Raw genomic sequence first — 19,116 nt, 5'->3', positions numbered from 1 at the left:
TTAGCTGTTGTTCTAGAGGGAGGCACGTCTTCCCCTCTTCCTCCACCCTGGCCCTCGTTGACTGGCTCCTAGTCATCGGGCCACATCTCTCAGTTTGGTACTGATGGTGGGGGTGGAGAAAACCTGGGCACGAGACACAAGTGGGCTGTAGAAACTGTTCATGTATCGCTCTCCTCAGCCGCTTTCGTTGTCCCTTGGTTAACTGGCAGTCTCCCGCAACGGACACTTCAGCGTGGATCGGCTCGGGTAATACAGTTGTCTCTGGGTCGCTTGCTGCAACGACTCCCTGTGGCGGAGTAAAAGACATTATTTCCAGTCCCTCCGTCACACTGGACACCAGCGGGGAGTCGATCACATTCCAGTCAATCAGGTTAACGTCACTGTCCAATTCGGTCAATGTAATGTCTGCAGAGGTTATCAGCATTACCCCACTACCGACATTATTTCTTTTTATCACCTTTCGTAATCTCTTTTTCTGTTTCTTAATTTGGGTACGCATTCTATACCGGCCTCCTTTAACCACAAGGTTCTGTAATGGCCTGAATATCTTTGGCCATTTTTTCTTCACTTTTATCGTGACATCTCCAGTCGTTGAAATAGACAGATTGTCAACCCTTTCTATGGTCAGTGCATCTAACCCTCCGGTTGCTCCTATCTGTGTATTTTCCATTCTCACCTCTCTTCCAACACTCGTAACGTCACCGTTTGGAAAGCAAGTTTCTCTGTATTCAAACTATTTTGACCAAACTTGAGTTAATTTCACTCACACTTCTATATTGGTGTAAACAGGAATTGATAACTCGCTCTTGTGATACTATACCCCCTGACTGTCAACAGTCTCTTTGATTTCCCTGTTGGGGTTCGGAATTGTCAGCGCTGGCCATCCGTCCTGGAGCAGCTGTGAAGAGAGAAGCAAAAAATACACTTAATTATCAGTGACATTTCCCATTCACAATCCATCATTTGTCTTTAAGCATGGAATGTCGGGCATCTCCTATACTAAGATCACTTGAGAGCATTTGTGCAATTTTCGTTTCTGATTTATCAATGACACAGCCTTAATCTTTTTTCAGTTGTCTCCATTGGAAAACCAGACTCTCAATCTTGTTGTCATGATCCTCCTTAATACAACTCCGGGGAACTTATTTTGCACCAGCCTCCTCCTTCTGTTGGTCAATCAGAAATTTGTTATTTACAGCCTATCATTTCTAAACATCTGTATTGGACATGGTAATTTAGGTGCATAATCTCACTTTTACTCTAATTGTTCTTCGCAAATGACTATGTGTATGTGTAACTATATTTATTTCTGTCCGTGAAAGCCTAGTATGTATTTCGCTCATATTACATTATACATATCAGTAACATACATATTTTCCATTCATAATCTCCCACACAGTTACTATATTTCCCCCGTAACACCTAACCCCTTAGGTGTTAAAACGCGCTTCTCACGAGAACAGAAATCAATTTTCAGTGTCTTATGTCACTGAAGTCCCCGTGCATTTAGAACAGTGTCACACAACCCGTTCATAACCACAGGCCGCCGACACCATCCCCACATTGAAAATCCTGCCGACCAATGACATCCCACTGGTCAACTCGTCCTGTGGCCCACGGCATCACCCCCAGTTTGCAACCTGGAACGCGAAACCCCGGGCCCCCTACTCAAGGATATTCAAAGATCATCCCACTCACAACCACCGCCACACACATACAGCACCCCTGAACCCACTCAACCACCGTAACCAGTCACCCAAATACCCACACACAATATAATCCGACGCGCGTAGTGTGGCAGCGAGCCTTTGACGAGTGCACGCATAGCGCACCCCCGTTAATGCGCGGTGGCAGACAGCGAGCCCACCCCCGCCATGACGTTTAGCAGTCCCCGCACCCCTGGCAAAATGAAAAATGTGCGCAGTGTGACAGCGAGCACCGACGAGTCGCACACAGCGCATCCCCGTCAAAGCGCGGCGGCAGACAGTGAGCCACGACGAACTGTCTACCCACACCCCCATCGCAGGCGCAGCCGAGCAGAGTAATTATGCTCCGACTTACCGCCCACCAACATGAACGCCACGGAGCCCCCGCCTTACCAGCCGGAGCTTGTCCAAATGCAAGGAAAGAAGTACGAGCGCCTTGTCGAACAAAGCGTAGCGCCAACGCCAGCCAATACCACTGCCAGCACTAGAAATTCCCTAAAAACAACAATAAAACTGAATATGGAACACCAACATCCGCATAATAAGTCCCAAACTCAACCTACCGCCTTTGAACCCTACAGTAAACAGCAATAAACAATATACCTAGCACTACACCGCGTTTGAAACCCATAAAAAAAATTTATATACAGGCCCAAACTAGGAGAGAAAGAGAAAGCGTTTCGGGGGGGCCGAGGGGGGGGGAAATATATGGAAGAGAGGCGGTGTGGGAATGAGGGGAGTGAGTGAGAGGGGGGGGGGGGTAAGAGAGAGAGAGAGAGAGGGAGGGAGAGGGAAAGAGGGGGGGAGGTGAGAGGGAGAGGGAGATAGGGGGGAGGTGAAAGAGAGAGGGAGGGAGGAGGGTGAGAGAAGGAAAGAAAGAGAGGGGGGGGGTGAAAGAGAAAGAGAGAGAGAGGGAGGGGAGGTGAGAGGGAGAGGGAGAGAGGCGAAAGGGAGAGGGAGGGAGGAGAGGTGAGGGGGAAAGAAAGAGAGGGGGGGTGAAAGAGAAAGAGAAAGAGAGAGAGATGGAGGGGAGTTGAGAGGGAGAGAGGGGGGGAGGTGAAAGGAAGAGGGAGAGAGGGGGGGAAGGTGAGAGGGAGAGAGGCGAAAGGGAGAGGGAGGGAGGAGGGAGGGAGGAGAGAGAGAAGGAAAGAAAGAGAGGGAGAGGAGGGAGGGCGAGAGAAGGAAAGAGAGAGAGGGATAGGGGGAAGGGCGAGAGAAGGAAAGCGAGTGAGAGAGGGGGAAGAGAAGGAAAGAAGGAGAGGGGGGGGGGGGGAGAGAAAGAAAGAGAGAGAGGGAGGGGGGGGGGAGGGTGAGAGAGAGTGTACGAGGGGGAGGGGGGGCCAAGGCCCCACAATCCACCACCAGATTAAAACACAACAATCCAACCTCACTTTACCAGCACACTAACCCCCTAATGAAAACGTTCTGTGAGCAGAATCCAAAAATCTCCATCCTGTCCTCTTCCGCCCCCTATCGTATTCCTAAATAAACTCCACCCTCCCCTTAACAATGGACGCTTGGTGCCCTCCCAAGATGGACGCCGGCGCCCCTGCTAAGATGGACGCCCCCTCGCGAGACATCCCGAGAGCCCCGTCATGCCATGACGTCAGCACAGTTAGCCTAGCTTCATTAGCCACGTCGCGGGCCGTCAGACCGCGCACCCTTACGACGTCACAACCGGCGACCATTTTAGCCGTTAGCGCGGCTAGGTAGCATTAGCTTAGCTTCACCCATGATCCCATAAAAACGCTTCCCAACGACCCATCGACCCGTCCCGCCGCGCGGGCCGTCTCCTTGCAATGTTAATATAACACCACATTCCCCACAACAGAATCCTATTTCCCTCAAAACGCCAGTGTAGTGATCTAAATAGAAATATAAAAACATAACAGCAAAACACTAGTTTGACCCCTCTGTCGTCATCACCGGCGAGCTTAGAACGACTTCCGGGTCGGGTCCCCGCAACATATAATCCCATTCCCCTAAAACATTATATAGCCATTTTATCCGCCACGAATATAAAAACTTTTAAGTGCCTTACACATCCCCGTAATCTCAAGACACTATCGATCGACCTTATACATTTGACCCTATGCCTATTTGTCCTGCCGTATCCTCCGGCGCCTCAGAGGCTAATACAACAGCTAACCGCTGCTGCGTTCCACGGGCCCCGGAAAACCGGCGTTACCATTACATTTCCCCACGGCCAACCGGTGACTTAAATTACATAATAATACAACAATATTCTCATACGTACCACCAATCATACCTAACCATAGCCATTCTTCAACCATTGCAATCATACACGCTTCCTAACTACAAATAAAAATACAAACCTCCATTCACGCACATATTATCGTCTCTCGAACGTCGCACGGCAGCGTGACCAGTAAACACGAGACCAAACATAATCGCACACACTTTTACACTGAATGTTTAAGCTTACCATAGCTCCATAATCGAATTTCCACTAAGTACTTTATCAGTCATCTCGACCGAATTGTTTTTAAGTACTTATTCATTATTACAGCGAACGCAGTTAACTAACACGCCGGTTTCGCTCAAGATTAAAACGGGATCTCCGGACCCAATTCGATATTATGCCTAAGGACGAACATTATATCTTCATTTAATTCGGCCGATTGGTTCCTGCAGATACGTCCTGTCTATCACGCGATCAGTCAGCAAACCATTCATTATTGAGCCTTCATGAACACGCCGGCCCCTACCTTCTATTAATTACTACGTGTTAATCCTGTAATCGCACAGACCAAGTTCCCCGATCATGCAGGGGCCAAACTCATCTTCACCATACCTGATTTGCATGTTCTAAATAGCAACAGAGCCCTTCTTATACACAGCTCTCCCCCCATTCAGAACAATAAAATCTTAATCAACCATTACCCGCGCCCTCTTCCTGAGAATAATTTTTAGGGAATCTATATACCCAGAACGCGCCCCTGTCGCACACACCAGATCGCCGCGCTTCCTAGCCAGAAAAGCCTTTTACCTGCCGTCATGCGACGCTAATCCCATTACACCATGATCAGATAGTCTGTGCACCCAATACGTCATCATATTACAACAATATGAGGTCTTTTAACTACTTCACATAATTCCACATGAAGCAATTGCTTTACCCAACCCCTTGTTGTTCGAACAGAACAGCCCATTCTCCTCCAACACTCACCTCTCTCTCAAGAACGAAGCTCCCGCAGCTGTGTCCCCGTCGTCCGCTGATGAGGTCGATGAGTGTAGGAAAAAAAAAAAAATTCTCGTCCTGGGCCGCCACTTGTTCACGGGTCAAACGGCACCAAAATGAAGTGGATTTCCCAAGCTATTTCGGTTCTGCTCTGCTCAGAACCGGGTTGCGTTAGTACTCTGCGTTGTGATTCAATACTTTAAAGCTCTGGGAATCACTTCTCTTCTTTCAGCGGTGCAGGCAGAAGGAATTAGGAGGAAAAGGTAGTATATCAGCTGTTTAATCAAAGTTTAAGAGTTGATACAAATTACAATAAGAATGCTATAGTTGTGATCAAAAACACTGTGCCGTAAGTGATACAACTAGACTAAAGAGAATGATAGTTGATTAGTTGTTGAAAGTCTTTGTTCTGTGCTGATAACAAAGAGTTGGTTTTCCCTCCAAAGAGTTCCTTTGTTCTTGCCGCCTGCTGCCTTGTGGATGAGATGGTAGAGAGGTCTTGTCGTGTCGGTTGGGTTGTTCAGAGTCCTTCTTCCCCCCATCACACCCCATTATATCCCCAAGGCCCAGTGCCTCGGAGTGATGACCTCATCATATTCTTTCCTCCAATGCCAGGCCGGCTTAGCTTGCATTTGAAAATAGGGGTTTGGCTTATAGGCCAAACCCCCTTCACATTAACCCAGAGAATATTTTCCCTGTATTTTTACTTAAACACATTACTTGAATACTTTGATGAACCTCAAGATATATTGATTACATAAACACAGATAATCATACTTAAACACATTACTTGTACAAATTACAATAATACAGTTTTAGTATGACTTCATAATTATTACCACAATGTAAAACACTTTTAATTATATTTTGTGTGTGTGTGTGTGTGTGTCCTCTGATTGTGTGAATGTGTGTATGTGTGTCTATGTGTGTGCATGTGTCCTCTGATTGTGTGAATGTGTGTATGTGTGTCTATGTGTGTCTGTGTGTGTGTGTGTGTGTACGTGTGTCTATGTGTGTCTATGTGTCTGTGTGTGTAACTATGTGTGTGTGTGTGTGTGTGTGAATGTGTGTGTGTGTGAGTCTCAGGAGACTCCAGCCTAATAGTCTCACATTGATGCAATCACTCCCGAAAGGGGAAGAAGATTGACTTGTTCAAACAGTTTAGGTGCATGTCCTTGTGTCCCCCAGGCCGTAAAGCAGCTGATAACACTTCATGGGCGCTTTGACCCTTTTAACCTCATCACCTCATTGTGTTTGCTAGGACTTATCTGAAATCCTTCCTGTCCCACCCTAGGAACCAGATGGTTCTATTGTTATAAACATTCTACCTCAGTAAACACACATAAGTTACTACTCAGATTTTAGCTTTTACAGCCGGCTATTTTAAGTGGCCCGGGACACAATCTGTTGGGAGGATTCTTGTGTTGTCTTACTCAGGCAGCTGTTATCCCTAAATATAATACCTTAGTTTGATTGTTGTTCCACTTTGACTGTTTCTTTAAGACTTTTACACAACAGTTTGATTAGATCTTTGATGATCTATGTTTGGATTTTACCACAGAAGTCTGCACAGACTCCGGCACCCCTGACACTGATCACTCATTAGTTTACCATACGTTCACACTGCAAGCCTTAGGGCTCAATTCTGATTTATTGCTCAGATCAGATTTTTTTGTTTGGCTGTTCACACCGTTAAAAAATAAAAATAAAAAATGTGGCCAATATCACTTTCCAGTGTGAACCCGTCACGCTCCTGAACAGACCCGTATGTGCAAATGAACAATAACTAAGATGAACGTAACCATGGAGGACACTAAAGTCACTGTTTATGGCTTAATTTATAAGTTGATTCATGAACAGATGATAATGGGGGCGAGGAGGAGTTGAAAGAGAGACATACATTTCTTCTTCCAATATGCTTTTAAATACAAACCGATTATGAGACGTCCCCTCAAGTTTTGCTTGTATAAGTATCACCCCAAATACTGGTGAGGTGAACACCTCCCTGTCCCTCCACTGACCATCTCAGCGGTCTTCCATGTTTGTATTGGGCCTCATTCACCAATACTCTCTTATTATGTTTCTTATATTCTTTCTTACCTGTCTATTAAGAGAGAAATAAGAAAAGCCACCGTATTGACATAGAATGGTGATGAATGTCAATCTAGAGTGAAGTAAAGGTTGCATGAATTCCTATAATCATATTAATTCCTATATAACTGTTCAGACTGAGGTCGCATTGCAAAAAAATCACACCTGTATCTGATTTAGGACCACATATGAAAGTGGCCCAAATCAGCATTGAAAATATCAGATTCCATGTGATTTGTGCTGTTCACACTTCCGTGAAAATAAACTGATCCGAGTCACATATGAGCAAGAAAATCTGATTCTGGCCACTGTTGTCTACAGTGTGAACGTAGCCTTATTTATTGATAATCCGCTTAACCCGGTTAACCGTCTGTAGTGTGGTAGTGAAAGGGTTAACGATGAGTTCTGTTAATAGTGGTGATGCTCGGCGTCACTCATGCACTATCCTCGCATATGTGCACGCGCACTGAATAAAATTTCACAATGTACCTTTATCCCAGTATTCGTCTGACCACACCCCTCGTTAGCTTACCTTCATAAGCAGGTGTGTGGTCACCTGCTCTCCTCCTTCCCAAGCTTTCACCACAAGGTGAGATCAAGGGCTGCAGCGGCGTCGGACTATTAACAGAACTTGGTTATAGTCATAACCTATCGTTCTGTATTCATAGTGGCTCCGCTCGGCGTCACTCATGCACAAGGGAGGCTGAGCGGGAGCCACCGGCCGACAAATACACCCCGCTGAAGGCCCCCCACAACCATCAGAATAGGGAGGGCCGAGCCCCCCCGACCCCCCCTAATGGAGGGCACCCCCCCTATTGGAGGTTTCCCGGGAGGGCGACGGAACCGACCGTGCGAAGAGGCACTCAAGCAACTCAACGCACAGGGTGAGCAGACCGTGGCCTGACCCCACGACTACACACACGCACAACCCGCATGCCACCCGGGAACGAACGGAGGGAACAACCTCGTTACTGCCCCCAGAATCACGGGGTCAAGGGCAAACCCAACCCCGTGGCAAGGCCGTAGCAGCGGAGCGCGAAGGAAGGCCCAGACCCACCAAAGGGACTGGACCCCCTGGAACGGGGGCCCGGAGAAGTCCATGATGCCAGCATCAAGACCCCACCAGGTGGGCACTTAGTGACCCCGCCCCCCACATCGCCAGCGTATTCGGACAAAGGCCCCTCAGCCGAGCGGGCCCTGTCCCCCCAATAGTACACCGCCTGGCACACTGACCCTGCAGTACAGACAGTCAGCACGGCCGCAATAACAAGACTTACCACGGAAGCAGGCAGCGCACCGGGGAAAAAACCAGGCAACAGGCTGTTAACCCGAGCCTGGAGACTGCGGACGAGACAGGCGCCAGAGGGGACAGCTGAACACAGCCGCCCCGGCGGAAGGGGCGTATGCTGCCGTTGTCATCACCATGACAAACCTCCCTCAAAGCGAAGGCTGACACAATTGGCAGACGTCACGAACGTGCAGGGGCACACTCAACCGGGCAACCCGGGAGTTGACACCGCACCGACACACCAGAGAACCAACCACCCAGGCATTACCCTATGCGGCGGTCGGTCCCATAACCCCTCAGGAAAAAAACTCCAAAACGTACCTGCGGCACCACCGCAGTACCCGTGTTTCAGTTTCCAACAGGGTTATCCCGGGCCTACGGGTCAACAAAAACATTACTTCGGACCGGGCCCGGTGACACAGGGTCCCCCGAGGAGGTCAAAGACCACCCCAACAGGCCCCTCTTCGCCACGCGTAAGAGAAGAGCGAAAGAAATGGAGAACCAGCCCCAAACACCCCGTACTTGGTATTCCCAGGAGGTCACCCAACCAAGTACTAACCAAGACCAACCTGCGTGGCGGCCGAGATCTGACGAGATCGGGCGTGTACAGGTTGGCACGGCCGTAAGCCATTACGACAGTGTAGAATACAATGTACCCAACAAGGGCTCCATAGCGCTTAACCCTGTGACACCCGGACCGACCTGGCATTTTTCCCCCTGAAAAAAGCCCAAGTCCCTCAGGGTACCAGATCAGCAGATCTGCATCCCCGGCGGACAACCGGTGCAACTGACCCATCCAGTGTGTCCAGAACCAGTCCCGTGCCCTAACCACGCCGATCTGCCAACTCCAGGAGAAGGGGCAGACATGCGTGTTGATCTTAGACATGAAAAGAAGGCGCCACCCAGACGTTCGGTGCGAACCGCGCCCGGCGGCCCACCCCCAGGGCGTGAAACCCTTCTACGTATGTTCAGATCCATTCTGTCATCATCCCCCGATATGAACGAGAATCCGTCGACAACCACACAGGTCGTCGGAAGAGGAAAACCCCCATCCCGGTTGCTTTATAAAAACGCTGTTTTAACCCCAAGCAACCAAGGCTCGCCAGTCAGTTGCTTAATGTCCAACAGAACATCCCAAACTAGCACTATGTGTGCGTCGGGTATATCCACATCAATAAATAGGCTATTTAGACCTTTCATTGAATCCCCAAGGCGCCCAGGGGAACGACAAGAGGGGTGAGATGCAACCAACTCCAACTCTTTATAATAATAAAGAAGAAGCATCAACAGTATAAACCCAACTGCACAGCTGGGAGTAAAAACTGTTTACATTTTTACATCCAGTCACTCCTTTTGTCAAAGAGTATAGACCGAACTTCCCCAGAAGCCTTCCCACATGAGTCGCAGTTATGAAAAAGACATGTCAACTGTGAGTCACGTGACCAACTGACTCAAGTTTACACATAAAATCGAGCGTAGCAGACCCGTAAGCCCTACGCCAGGGGTCGCCAATTAGGTTTTGCCGCGGGCCAGATTTTCCCCAAGCCCTTGCTTCGCGGGCCAGGATCAAAAACAATGGCTAATTTAATATACTGATATTGAAAAAAGACAAACGTTTTTCTCTGGTCTGCATCCCCCCAACAACCGTGTGCACTGCGCCGCACTGCACTGCACCCACTCTGCAATCCGCCAAACAAAGTTCTCACTCATCCATTCATTCATGAACAGCTCTCAGCTGTTGCAGATCACCGCGGCGCCGGTGTTCTGCGCGCAGGAGTGCTGGCAGCAGAATTCGAGGAAGAGTAGAATTTTGCAGAACACCGGCGGGTGATGAACAGATCAGAATGCATGAAAACACGACTCACCATACCTTCTTGTTTGTTGTTAAGTCCTCCAAAATCCCTGCTAATGTTTGAAACATGTCATATCCACTCGCCGCCCTCCAATTCCAGATTGGCGTTGAATGCAGCTACTTTATCTGCCAACTTGCCTCGTTGTTGTTGTTGTTGTTGTCGCCACATATTATGCAGAGAGGACGTCGGCTCGGCACGCAAGAATCACCGACCTGTTACGATAAACCCGTATTTTAAGTATGGCTCCTGTTTATTAAAAGAAGCGTTATATTTCCCCGTTGCAAAGAATCTATCCAAAGATGTTTGTTTTGTTTTCTTCAACTCGCTCGCGAGTCGCATCTCGAACGCGGAAGTGAAAGTGTGTTAGGGAAAGACACAGGGCCCGGTGGGACTATTCCATTGGTTCTCCCAGTCCACCTGACCATTTCTAGCATTTCAATTGGCTATAGTGACAGACATGCTTTTGATGACTGCCGGTAGATAGATACAGCTTCACAATAAAAGACACCTTGGCGTCCCGAGTGAATATTTCCCGTGCGTCAAATAAATATCATATTCTCAAAATAATCTGACGGGCCAGAAATTATTGCTGGCGGGCCAATGTTGGCCCGCGGGCCGCCTATTGCCGATCCCTGCCCTACGCTCTAACCCGACACTTTAACACCACAAACCTTACGTAAAGATCTTAACTCATGGAAGCCGTCGCCATAGCAACGTATATGCTATGACGGGGGGAAACCCTGTACACGACTCCCGTTTGTAATAGGAGTCGTGTCAAGATAACCCTCCCCCCCTGCCAAGACGTTGAACGGCTCGGCCCCGACTGGCTCAGCAGAATGAGAAAAAATCTCCTAAACCAATCAAGTGGGAAGGAGGGGTTTATTCGGCACCCCCTCACACAAACCCTTCTTCCCTACACACCAAAAACAACTGTAGCATTTTGAGACCTTCGGTAGAAAGCCAAAGTATAGCATAAGCTAATACAATGCCCACTACCCACAGAATGTGAACAGGATTTATAACAAAACAAGTCATGTGTGTGTGAATCCTACACCCGCTTTCTATGTCGTACATAGCAAAACACCGACAGAGAGTAACGGCCAAGCCGTGGAACGTGTGTGTACGAGTATTACTGCAACTAACACAACAGTGTCGTGGATCAACATTACTTTGCTCAAGCAACGGAACATACCACCAGCTTCTACCTGCATGTGGAGCGTCAGGCTAATAGAACCTTTCTAAGACTGAGTGTATGCTTGCAGACCTTGCTTAATCTCGTAACACAACACGACTCATCTCTCAATGTAATAATGCAGATTCACATTTCGCAACCCCATCATATGTATTAGTGAAGAAACACACAGTTTGTTTGGCCAATAATATAGTCCCCTTTTTAGGGAACTTTTTATTTCTTTTTTACGGCACAAAATCATGAGGGGGCCGGGGAGGGTGTAGAGGGGACCACAGGGGGAAAAGTCACTTTAGCGGCGTCTGCCGCCTCGAGCCGCTCGGGTTTTGCCACCCCGAGAAGCCCCGAAGGGACGGTAGTGGATCGGCTGCTGGTCACGGCATTCCCTACCGTCTCCTTCGGTCGTGGATGGGCCGGCGGCAGCAGAATCGCCGTCTCTCCTCCTGGCCTTCTTGGAGGGGCCAGAAGTGGCGGCGGAGGCAGTGGTAGGCACGGCGGAGGGAGCTCGACGTCGTGGAAGCCTTCTGACTCCACCGGCAAAAACGGGAGGCGGAAAATGGGGCTGGAGCACGGACCGCTCCTCTGCCATCTCTCTGCACGTTGAGGTCATCAGCTGCAGGGCCTTCCCGAATAATCCAGCATCGGAGAGGTCGGCCGTCAGAAGAGGGGCTCTCTTCCTCTCCGGCACTCGAGCCTGCTCCAGCCAAAGGTGGCGCTGGGTCAGGGTGGCCAGGGCGCGCATCTTCCCCGAGGCTATGGCCTGCACCTGGGTAAGATGCAGGACAGCTCCTGCCGCCTGGGTGATCTGATCGCATTTTACCTAGGTCAGACCCGTGCCGCCTGTCATTATCCCCGATACAAATCTAGCCAGGTGCGCGATGTTAGAAGCCGCAGCCAGCGATTATGTACCAGCGATAAATGACTGGTCACCCCAATATGCCAATCGCCTAGCCGATCTTCCATGGAGAACCGGCTTGCATAATGGTTCCCACACCACATCCGGACAGAGGAGAGCGGCCATCGGCCTATCAAGCCGTGGCACGCCCTCTCTCATACCTTTGACCAACCCCAACACCCGCGTAACTGGTACGTAGGCGGGGGAAAGTCCCATGATGTGAGACACCGCCTGGCCCTGACGAACATAGGCCCCCATTGAGGGGAAAAATGGGTAGACAACGTCCACCCCTCTCACCGGGCGACGCTGCCAGAGATGACCTATGAGATCATCGGGGGCACGCCGTTTGCAGCGGCAGCTACCGCCATGAGCTCGGGAAACAAAGCCCGCAGTTCCCCCTGCTGACTTTCCTCCACCGAACCCGCATCCCTCACATGCAGCAGGCTTCGACCAGTTGAGGAGCCACAGTCTGATGTGGCTGATAGCAGGGCATCCTGCCGAAGAGGCCGAGGTGGTTCCCTGACATCCTCGAACAAGGCGCCCCAAGGAGACATTTCTCCCCCCTCCGGTGTTTCCTGGACAGGAGGGATACTCGCCTCCACAGGGCCTTCAAACAAGAATCCGTCCGACTCTTCCATGAAATCCTCAGTTTCCATCGGACATGCAGAGACCGACGCATCCTCGCTGGTCTCCAGAAATTCCCCAAACCCAGGCCGTTCGCGTCTGCAGGCCACCATCTTGCGACGTGAACGGGCAGACGCGAAAAGCTTGCGTCGCAAATCCTCTGGAACCAAAAGAACCGGCCGCTCAACAACGGACGATTCCCTGGAACCAGAGGAACCAGAGTCGAGATCATGCCACCGCCGGGGCGACGGCACCGATGCATCGGCTCCTCGGAGAGGCAAACTATCCATCGGCTGTCTCCTGGGCTGGGTCGGCAACCACGAAAGTGGCAGCAGCCCCGCACCAGTACGCACGACAGAGGCAGGAATGGAGAACCGCTGGTGAAGAGTGGGTCTACTCTCCGAAGTAGACATTATGACATAGCTTTTTCCTTTTGAATAGTTATGAGAGAAGAAAAAACTAAGCACAATGTAAACACGTCTCAACTCTTTTCAACTAACAACACGTCAAGTGGGGATCTACCGAAGGCACTTCCTTGTGGTGAAAGCGAGAAGGAGAAGAGCAGGTGACCACACACCTGCTTATGAAGGTAAGCTAACGAGGGGTGTGGTCAGACGAATACTGGGATAAAGGTACATTGTGGAATTTTATTCAGTGCGCGTGCACATATGCGAGGATAGTGCATGAGTGACGCCGAGCGGAGCCACTATGAATACAGAACCTTCTGTAGTGTGGTAGTTACCCTTTGTCGTGTGGCAGTGAAAGGGTTAACCTTCCGTATTGTCGCAGTGAAAGGGTTAACCATTTGGTAGAGTGGTAGTGAAAGGGTTAAGCTTAGGGATGTTTGATATTGGCTTTTTTACCGATATCCGATATACCGATATTGTCCAACTCTTAATTTCCGATACCGATATCAACCGATACCGATATATGCAGGGTTTCCCCCCCCCCAAAAAACTGAATAATTTCAGGTCATTAACATTACATATATCTTGTTGTGGAATTAACACAACATTATGCATACTTTTGACAATAAATAAAATCTGAATTTGTTCTTACTTGCTTGCCTGAGTAAATAAATGTTAAATAAATGGGATTTTTTTTTTATATTTTTTGAAAACCGATACAGATAATTTCCGATATCACATTTGAATGCCAATATCGGCCAATAATATGGGTAGGCCGATAATATCGGACATCCCTAGTTAAGCTGTTTACTTATACCAGGGCAGGCCCAATCCTGATACCCCTCTGTCCTTTGGACTTGTCAGTAACAATGCCCCTGTTCCGGTGATAGGGACACCGTACAGCTGCGAGTGCCGTCCTTCGGATGAGACGCTAAAACCGAGGTCCCGACTGACCGAAGTGTTAAAGAACCCAGGAAGCCTATCGCAAAGAGGAGGGGGTTCCCCGACGTTCCTGGCCAAATTCCCAATTGTGTCTCTGACATCAAGGCCACCTAATCATCCCTCCCCCCTTAATTGACTGACATCAATCCCTGTCTCCTGAGCCGTTCAGCCATTGTGTAGTGTGATGTGTGCCTGGTGCCAGTATATGGCAGCCATTGAGCCTGCGTAGCCCAAGGTTGGGTGAGCGCTTTGAGTCTATAGTCTAGAGAAAAGCGCTATATAAATGTAATGATCATTCATTCATTCAAACAGTTTCAAAGAACGACTTCCCAAATGGGAAGTGTGATTAACGGGCCAGGTTAACTGATGGTGTGACTGTGGTATTCTCCAGACAACTGATGGTGTGTACAGCTTGGTGAATGATGCACCAGCTCTACAGAACCTGACCCTGCAGCCCTCACCCCCACAGCAAAACAAACACCCCAATCAACTAGTAGGTTCTGCTCCATTACTATTACTATTGTACCCCCCAGCCTCCCCATGCTGCTATGACACCTGCATTCCCCCAAGGGGATTAATAAAGGAACACTTGACTTGACATGCCAGCATAGTACTACTATTACCACCTTATGCTACCACTGTTATTGCCGCCGCTACTTCTACTGCTACTATTGCTACTGCTACTGCTACTACTGCTACTACCACTATACTACTACTACTACTACTACTACTACTACTACTACTACTACTACTACTACTACTACTACTACTACTACTACTACTACTACTGCTGCTACTGCTACTACTCCTACTACCAGTGGTGCAGTGGTGGTAGGACGGGGTAAGACGCCGTCCTAGTAGTTCGCTGAGCAGAAGTGCGCGCAATCGCGCACGGATGTGCACGTGCGCACACAAAAATGCGTTCACAATTGTCACTGGACTCGTCGCGCCGTGCGCTAAGTACCCAGCTGGCACTTATCACCTAGACTTTGCATAATAATAGGATACCGATAGCATAACAACGAGAAGAGCCAAACCAAAATACAAGCCCTGTACCAATTGGTGGGGGTTTGCTTGATCTGTGGTCCCGACTGGAAGGATGAGACATTAAGTTGTGCTTCAGTCTGAAGGAAACTGTCCTTCTGTAAACTAAGTTACATTGTTAATTTAGTTTGTATTTACTTTTCTAGTTTAAGTTAATTCAATTAAAGAAATTGTAACTACAATTACATTTAAAACATTGTTATGCATAATAATCATCTGTTCTGTGCGCAAGCGAGGGAACATGTATGCGCGTGCACGTGGCGTCTGGGCAGTTCCCATATTATGACTGCACCACTGCCTACTACTACTACTACTACTACTACTACTACTACTACTACTACTACTACTACTACTACTACTACTACTACTACTACTACTACTACTACTACTACTACTTCTACTACCACTGTGATTATTGCTACTGATATGGCCACCTAGTTATAGTTGAAAGTGGGGGTGCAAGATTTATATATATATTTTTTTTGATACATTTCTTTTTATTTAATTTTTTTTGGGACAGGCAAGGGGTTTGTTTGGAGGGGGTCTGCAATATAGAGCCTTCAATCTTGACTAATAAAGCTGCTCTTTTCACTATAAAACTCAGTTTATATTGCAGTATGATAGCCAATTACTATAATAATAATATATTAATATATATATATATATACTGTATACTGTATATTGATTTTTCGCTCATTTATTTTTATTAAATCAATCTCCTTTCAAATAGGCCAAGTTTTTAATAAGAAAGAGAAAAAAGATATATTTCCATTACCTGTAACTCTTGTCTCTTTCTCTCCTTCTCTGCCTCCTCCCTGAGTCTGCAGTGCACAGTCATGACATCGATCTCCAGAAAAAATAAGAAAATTAAATAAAAAAATTTGGAGGCCCCTCGTCACTAGAGGCCCACGGGCCGCGGCCGTCGTTAATCCGGCCCTGCTCGTCTGCCATATAAATAGCGAACGTTAACATTTGCAAACGAAGTCAACGTCATCCAGCTGACACCACATATCTAGATAATTATGACAACGTTAGCTAGCGGCTAGCACTAAAGCTAACGCCAACCAGAGGGAAACGTTGTTATTATTATTATTATTATTAGAGGATTTACGGTATAACCAGATGGCATTTCGGGACGTGAAACACTTTTATTGTATTGCGTGGTCGTAGAAGTTCTACGACTCAATAATAAAGACATGTCTAACATAATCTTTTGTTTGAACAACTTACTGGAAAATCCTGCCTGCCACAATGACACACTCGGTGGCCTTTGCTATTTACACTCAGCCTACCTGCAGCGCCGTGCGCCACTGTCTGCTGGGGGTGGAAGGCACTGGATCAAACCATATGGGGGGGGCAGGGGGGGGGGTCGCAATCTTTGGAAACTTAAAAACTTGCTATTAAGTGTCATTGCGTATTATTAATTTGATTGAAATTACGTAGTTATGGTTAGATTTATATATTGGGAGGGGATATATCATATTTTTCATATGATCAAAAAGTGGTGGAGCAAGAGCATACCTTTGCTCCCCCAAGTTCAATAGTGGGAGAGCAGATGCTCCGAGTGCTCTATTACGCAGGCGTCTATGGCTACTGATACGACTGTTACGGCTACAACTATTAATAATAGTAATAATAATAAAAACAATAATAAGTAAACTTAATTTGAACTGACTTTCCTTCCTCCCTCCCCGCCCCTCTCTCCTCTTCTCTTCTATCCTCTCCCCCTCTCCTCTCCTCTTCTATCCTCTCCCCCTCTTCTCTCCTCTCCTCTTCTATCCTCTCCCCCTCTCCTCTCCTCTTCTATCCTCTCCCCCTCTCCTCTCCTCGTCTCCTCTTCTACCCTCTCCCCTCTCCTCTCCTCCTCTCCTCTTATATCCTCTCCCCCTCTCCTCTCCTCTCTCTTCTTCCCCCTCTCCTCTCCTCTAGTCTTGGTTGGAGCCACCAGTAGACAAGGCCTTAACAGGAGTAAAGTGTTTGACTCTGGACACTCGAGGAGCTTCGCCCCTCCGCAAGAACCTGGTGAAGCACATCCCCAGCTGCCCGCTGCCCAACACCCCACCCGATCACAACCCCCACACCCCCACCGACCCTAACCCCAACCCCTTCCCGGACAGAGGAGAGAGAGAATGGAGTGAAGAGAGAGGGGAGAGAGGGGAGAGAGGGGAGAGAGAGGAGAGAGGGGAGCGAGGGGAGAGAGGGGAGAGAGGGGAGAGAGGGGAGAGAGGGGACAGACGTTCCCCTTGTTCTGGTGGAGCCACTCTGCCCCAGCTTCCCCTGCAGCAGGAGCCAGAATACTCTCTCCCCTTCGACACCATTGCTAAGAGCATCATGGCAGGCATCATGAGTACCCATCAGGCCATGGGGCTGGGGGAGGAGCCTCATGATCCACTGTATGACAGCATTGACGAATCGAAGATCAGATCAGACTTCCGGGGCATTGCTGAAACTCTCGAGGGGAACGACAGCAAGGCAGAACATATCTACGATGAGCCTGAAGGCCACGCCATCATTGGACAGAATGCCGCCCTCTTCCTGTACGATGAACCGGAGGAGGTGAGAGGTCACGCCTGGAAGATGCTGGGAACGGTTGATCCTAAATTTCACGAGTACCCATACGACCCAACGAAAGATGACTACGCCGTACCGAAGCCACCACAGAGAGCCTTTTCTGCTGAAATAAACACCAACAAAGATGAGGAGGAGGATTCAACGTATGATAACATTAGGGTGAAGACGACCGATAGATAAGAGAGAAGAGACGAGGACACACACATACACACACACTAGGGGTGGGGGGGAAATCAATATAGCAAGATATCGCAATATTGTGTTTGCCGATATTACGTTGATACAGCAACTCAAAGTATCTATATATTTTTTTGCTTGACAATCCCATTTTACTGCAATAAAAATGATTGGAATGAGGTGAACAGACTGAACAGATCTGAACTGGATGACAGTTATCTTTTGTGTGACAATCAATCTGTTGAAGGGAGACAATCTAATGTGACAGAGCAGCTTCAGCTGTAATGGAAGAGAATGTGTGATATAATACAGTCTGAGCTACTAGAATGTCTTAGTTATAACCTATAACATGCACCTCTTCATGGAGTGGTTTCAAAACTCCCACCATTAATGCAGGCTACATTATTGTGGTTATTGATCATTTAGCTTTGTGAGTTATATGTGTGCATAACAGCATTCTGATTAACACTTTTTCTATGTGTGTAGGTCACATGACACCTTGCAAGAGGTGAAGACTAAGACTAGTCATGGTTATCTACAGCTAGGCTAGCATGGTCACCTATAAATACCTGTTATCTAAAAACCTACACACATATGCTCCAGCTCGTACCCCCCCCTTCCGGATAATCCATCCACTTTCCCTTGCTCCTAACCAGACATTACCATTATATGCTAGCTTTTATTTTCTCCACCACTTCTAACCACAATGTCATTTTGGATTCATTGAGACCCAAAATTCTTGCTGTAGATATTTCTTGATAGATCACATCGAGATATGTAATAATCCAGACCTTTCGGCAAATTTTTTCCGGTTGGAACCATCGTGATGCTATCAGCTTTTTAGCCACTGTGATACCCGATAAAACCAATCTCTTTAGCTGTGGATGTACTGCACACTCAAAAACATCATTCAGCAGTAGTACAGAGGGGTGTACAGGTATATTCCAAGTTAAGAGATTTGATAGTTGCTGGGTCACCTCTTTCCAGAATATCTTAACTGGTGGGCAGTCCCAGTACATGTGCATAAATGTCCCCTCGTCCCCATTTGTACATAAGGAGCATTTGGAGTCTTGTATAAGACCCATTTTTTTCAGTCTTATAGGAGTCAAGTATGTCCTGTGAATATA

General features: G+C 48.0%; 1 protein-coding gene across 1 annotated transcript in view; it reads left to right on the top strand.

Annotated features, from left to right (window-relative positions):
- LOC311223287 (docking protein 2-like) overlaps window positions 1-18,647 on the top strand; it is a 103,466-nt gene extending 84,819 nt beyond the window's left edge. Inside the window, exons 7-9 of the mRNA XM_084308080.1 lie at window positions 14,589-14,690; window positions 17,171-17,365; window positions 17,477-18,647. Coding sequence (XP_084164206.1) covers window positions 14,589-14,690; window positions 17,171-17,365; window positions 17,477-17,992 — 813 coding nt within the window. The 3' untranslated portion in view covers window positions 17,993-18,647. The remainder of the gene's footprint in view (window positions 1-14,588; window positions 14,691-17,170; window positions 17,366-17,476) is intronic.
- Window positions 18,648-19,116: the final 469 nt, after the last annotated feature.

The sequence above is a fragment of the Notolepis coatsorum genome (genome assembly GCF_963971535.1).
Source record: "Notolepis coatsorum genome assembly, chromosome: 2".
Taxonomy (NCBI): domain Eukaryota; kingdom Metazoa; phylum Chordata; class Actinopteri; order Aulopiformes; family Paralepididae; genus Notolepis; species Notolepis coatsorum.
The sequence above is the reverse complement of the archived record's forward strand: the minus strand, read 5'-3'. Positions and strand labels throughout refer to the sequence as shown.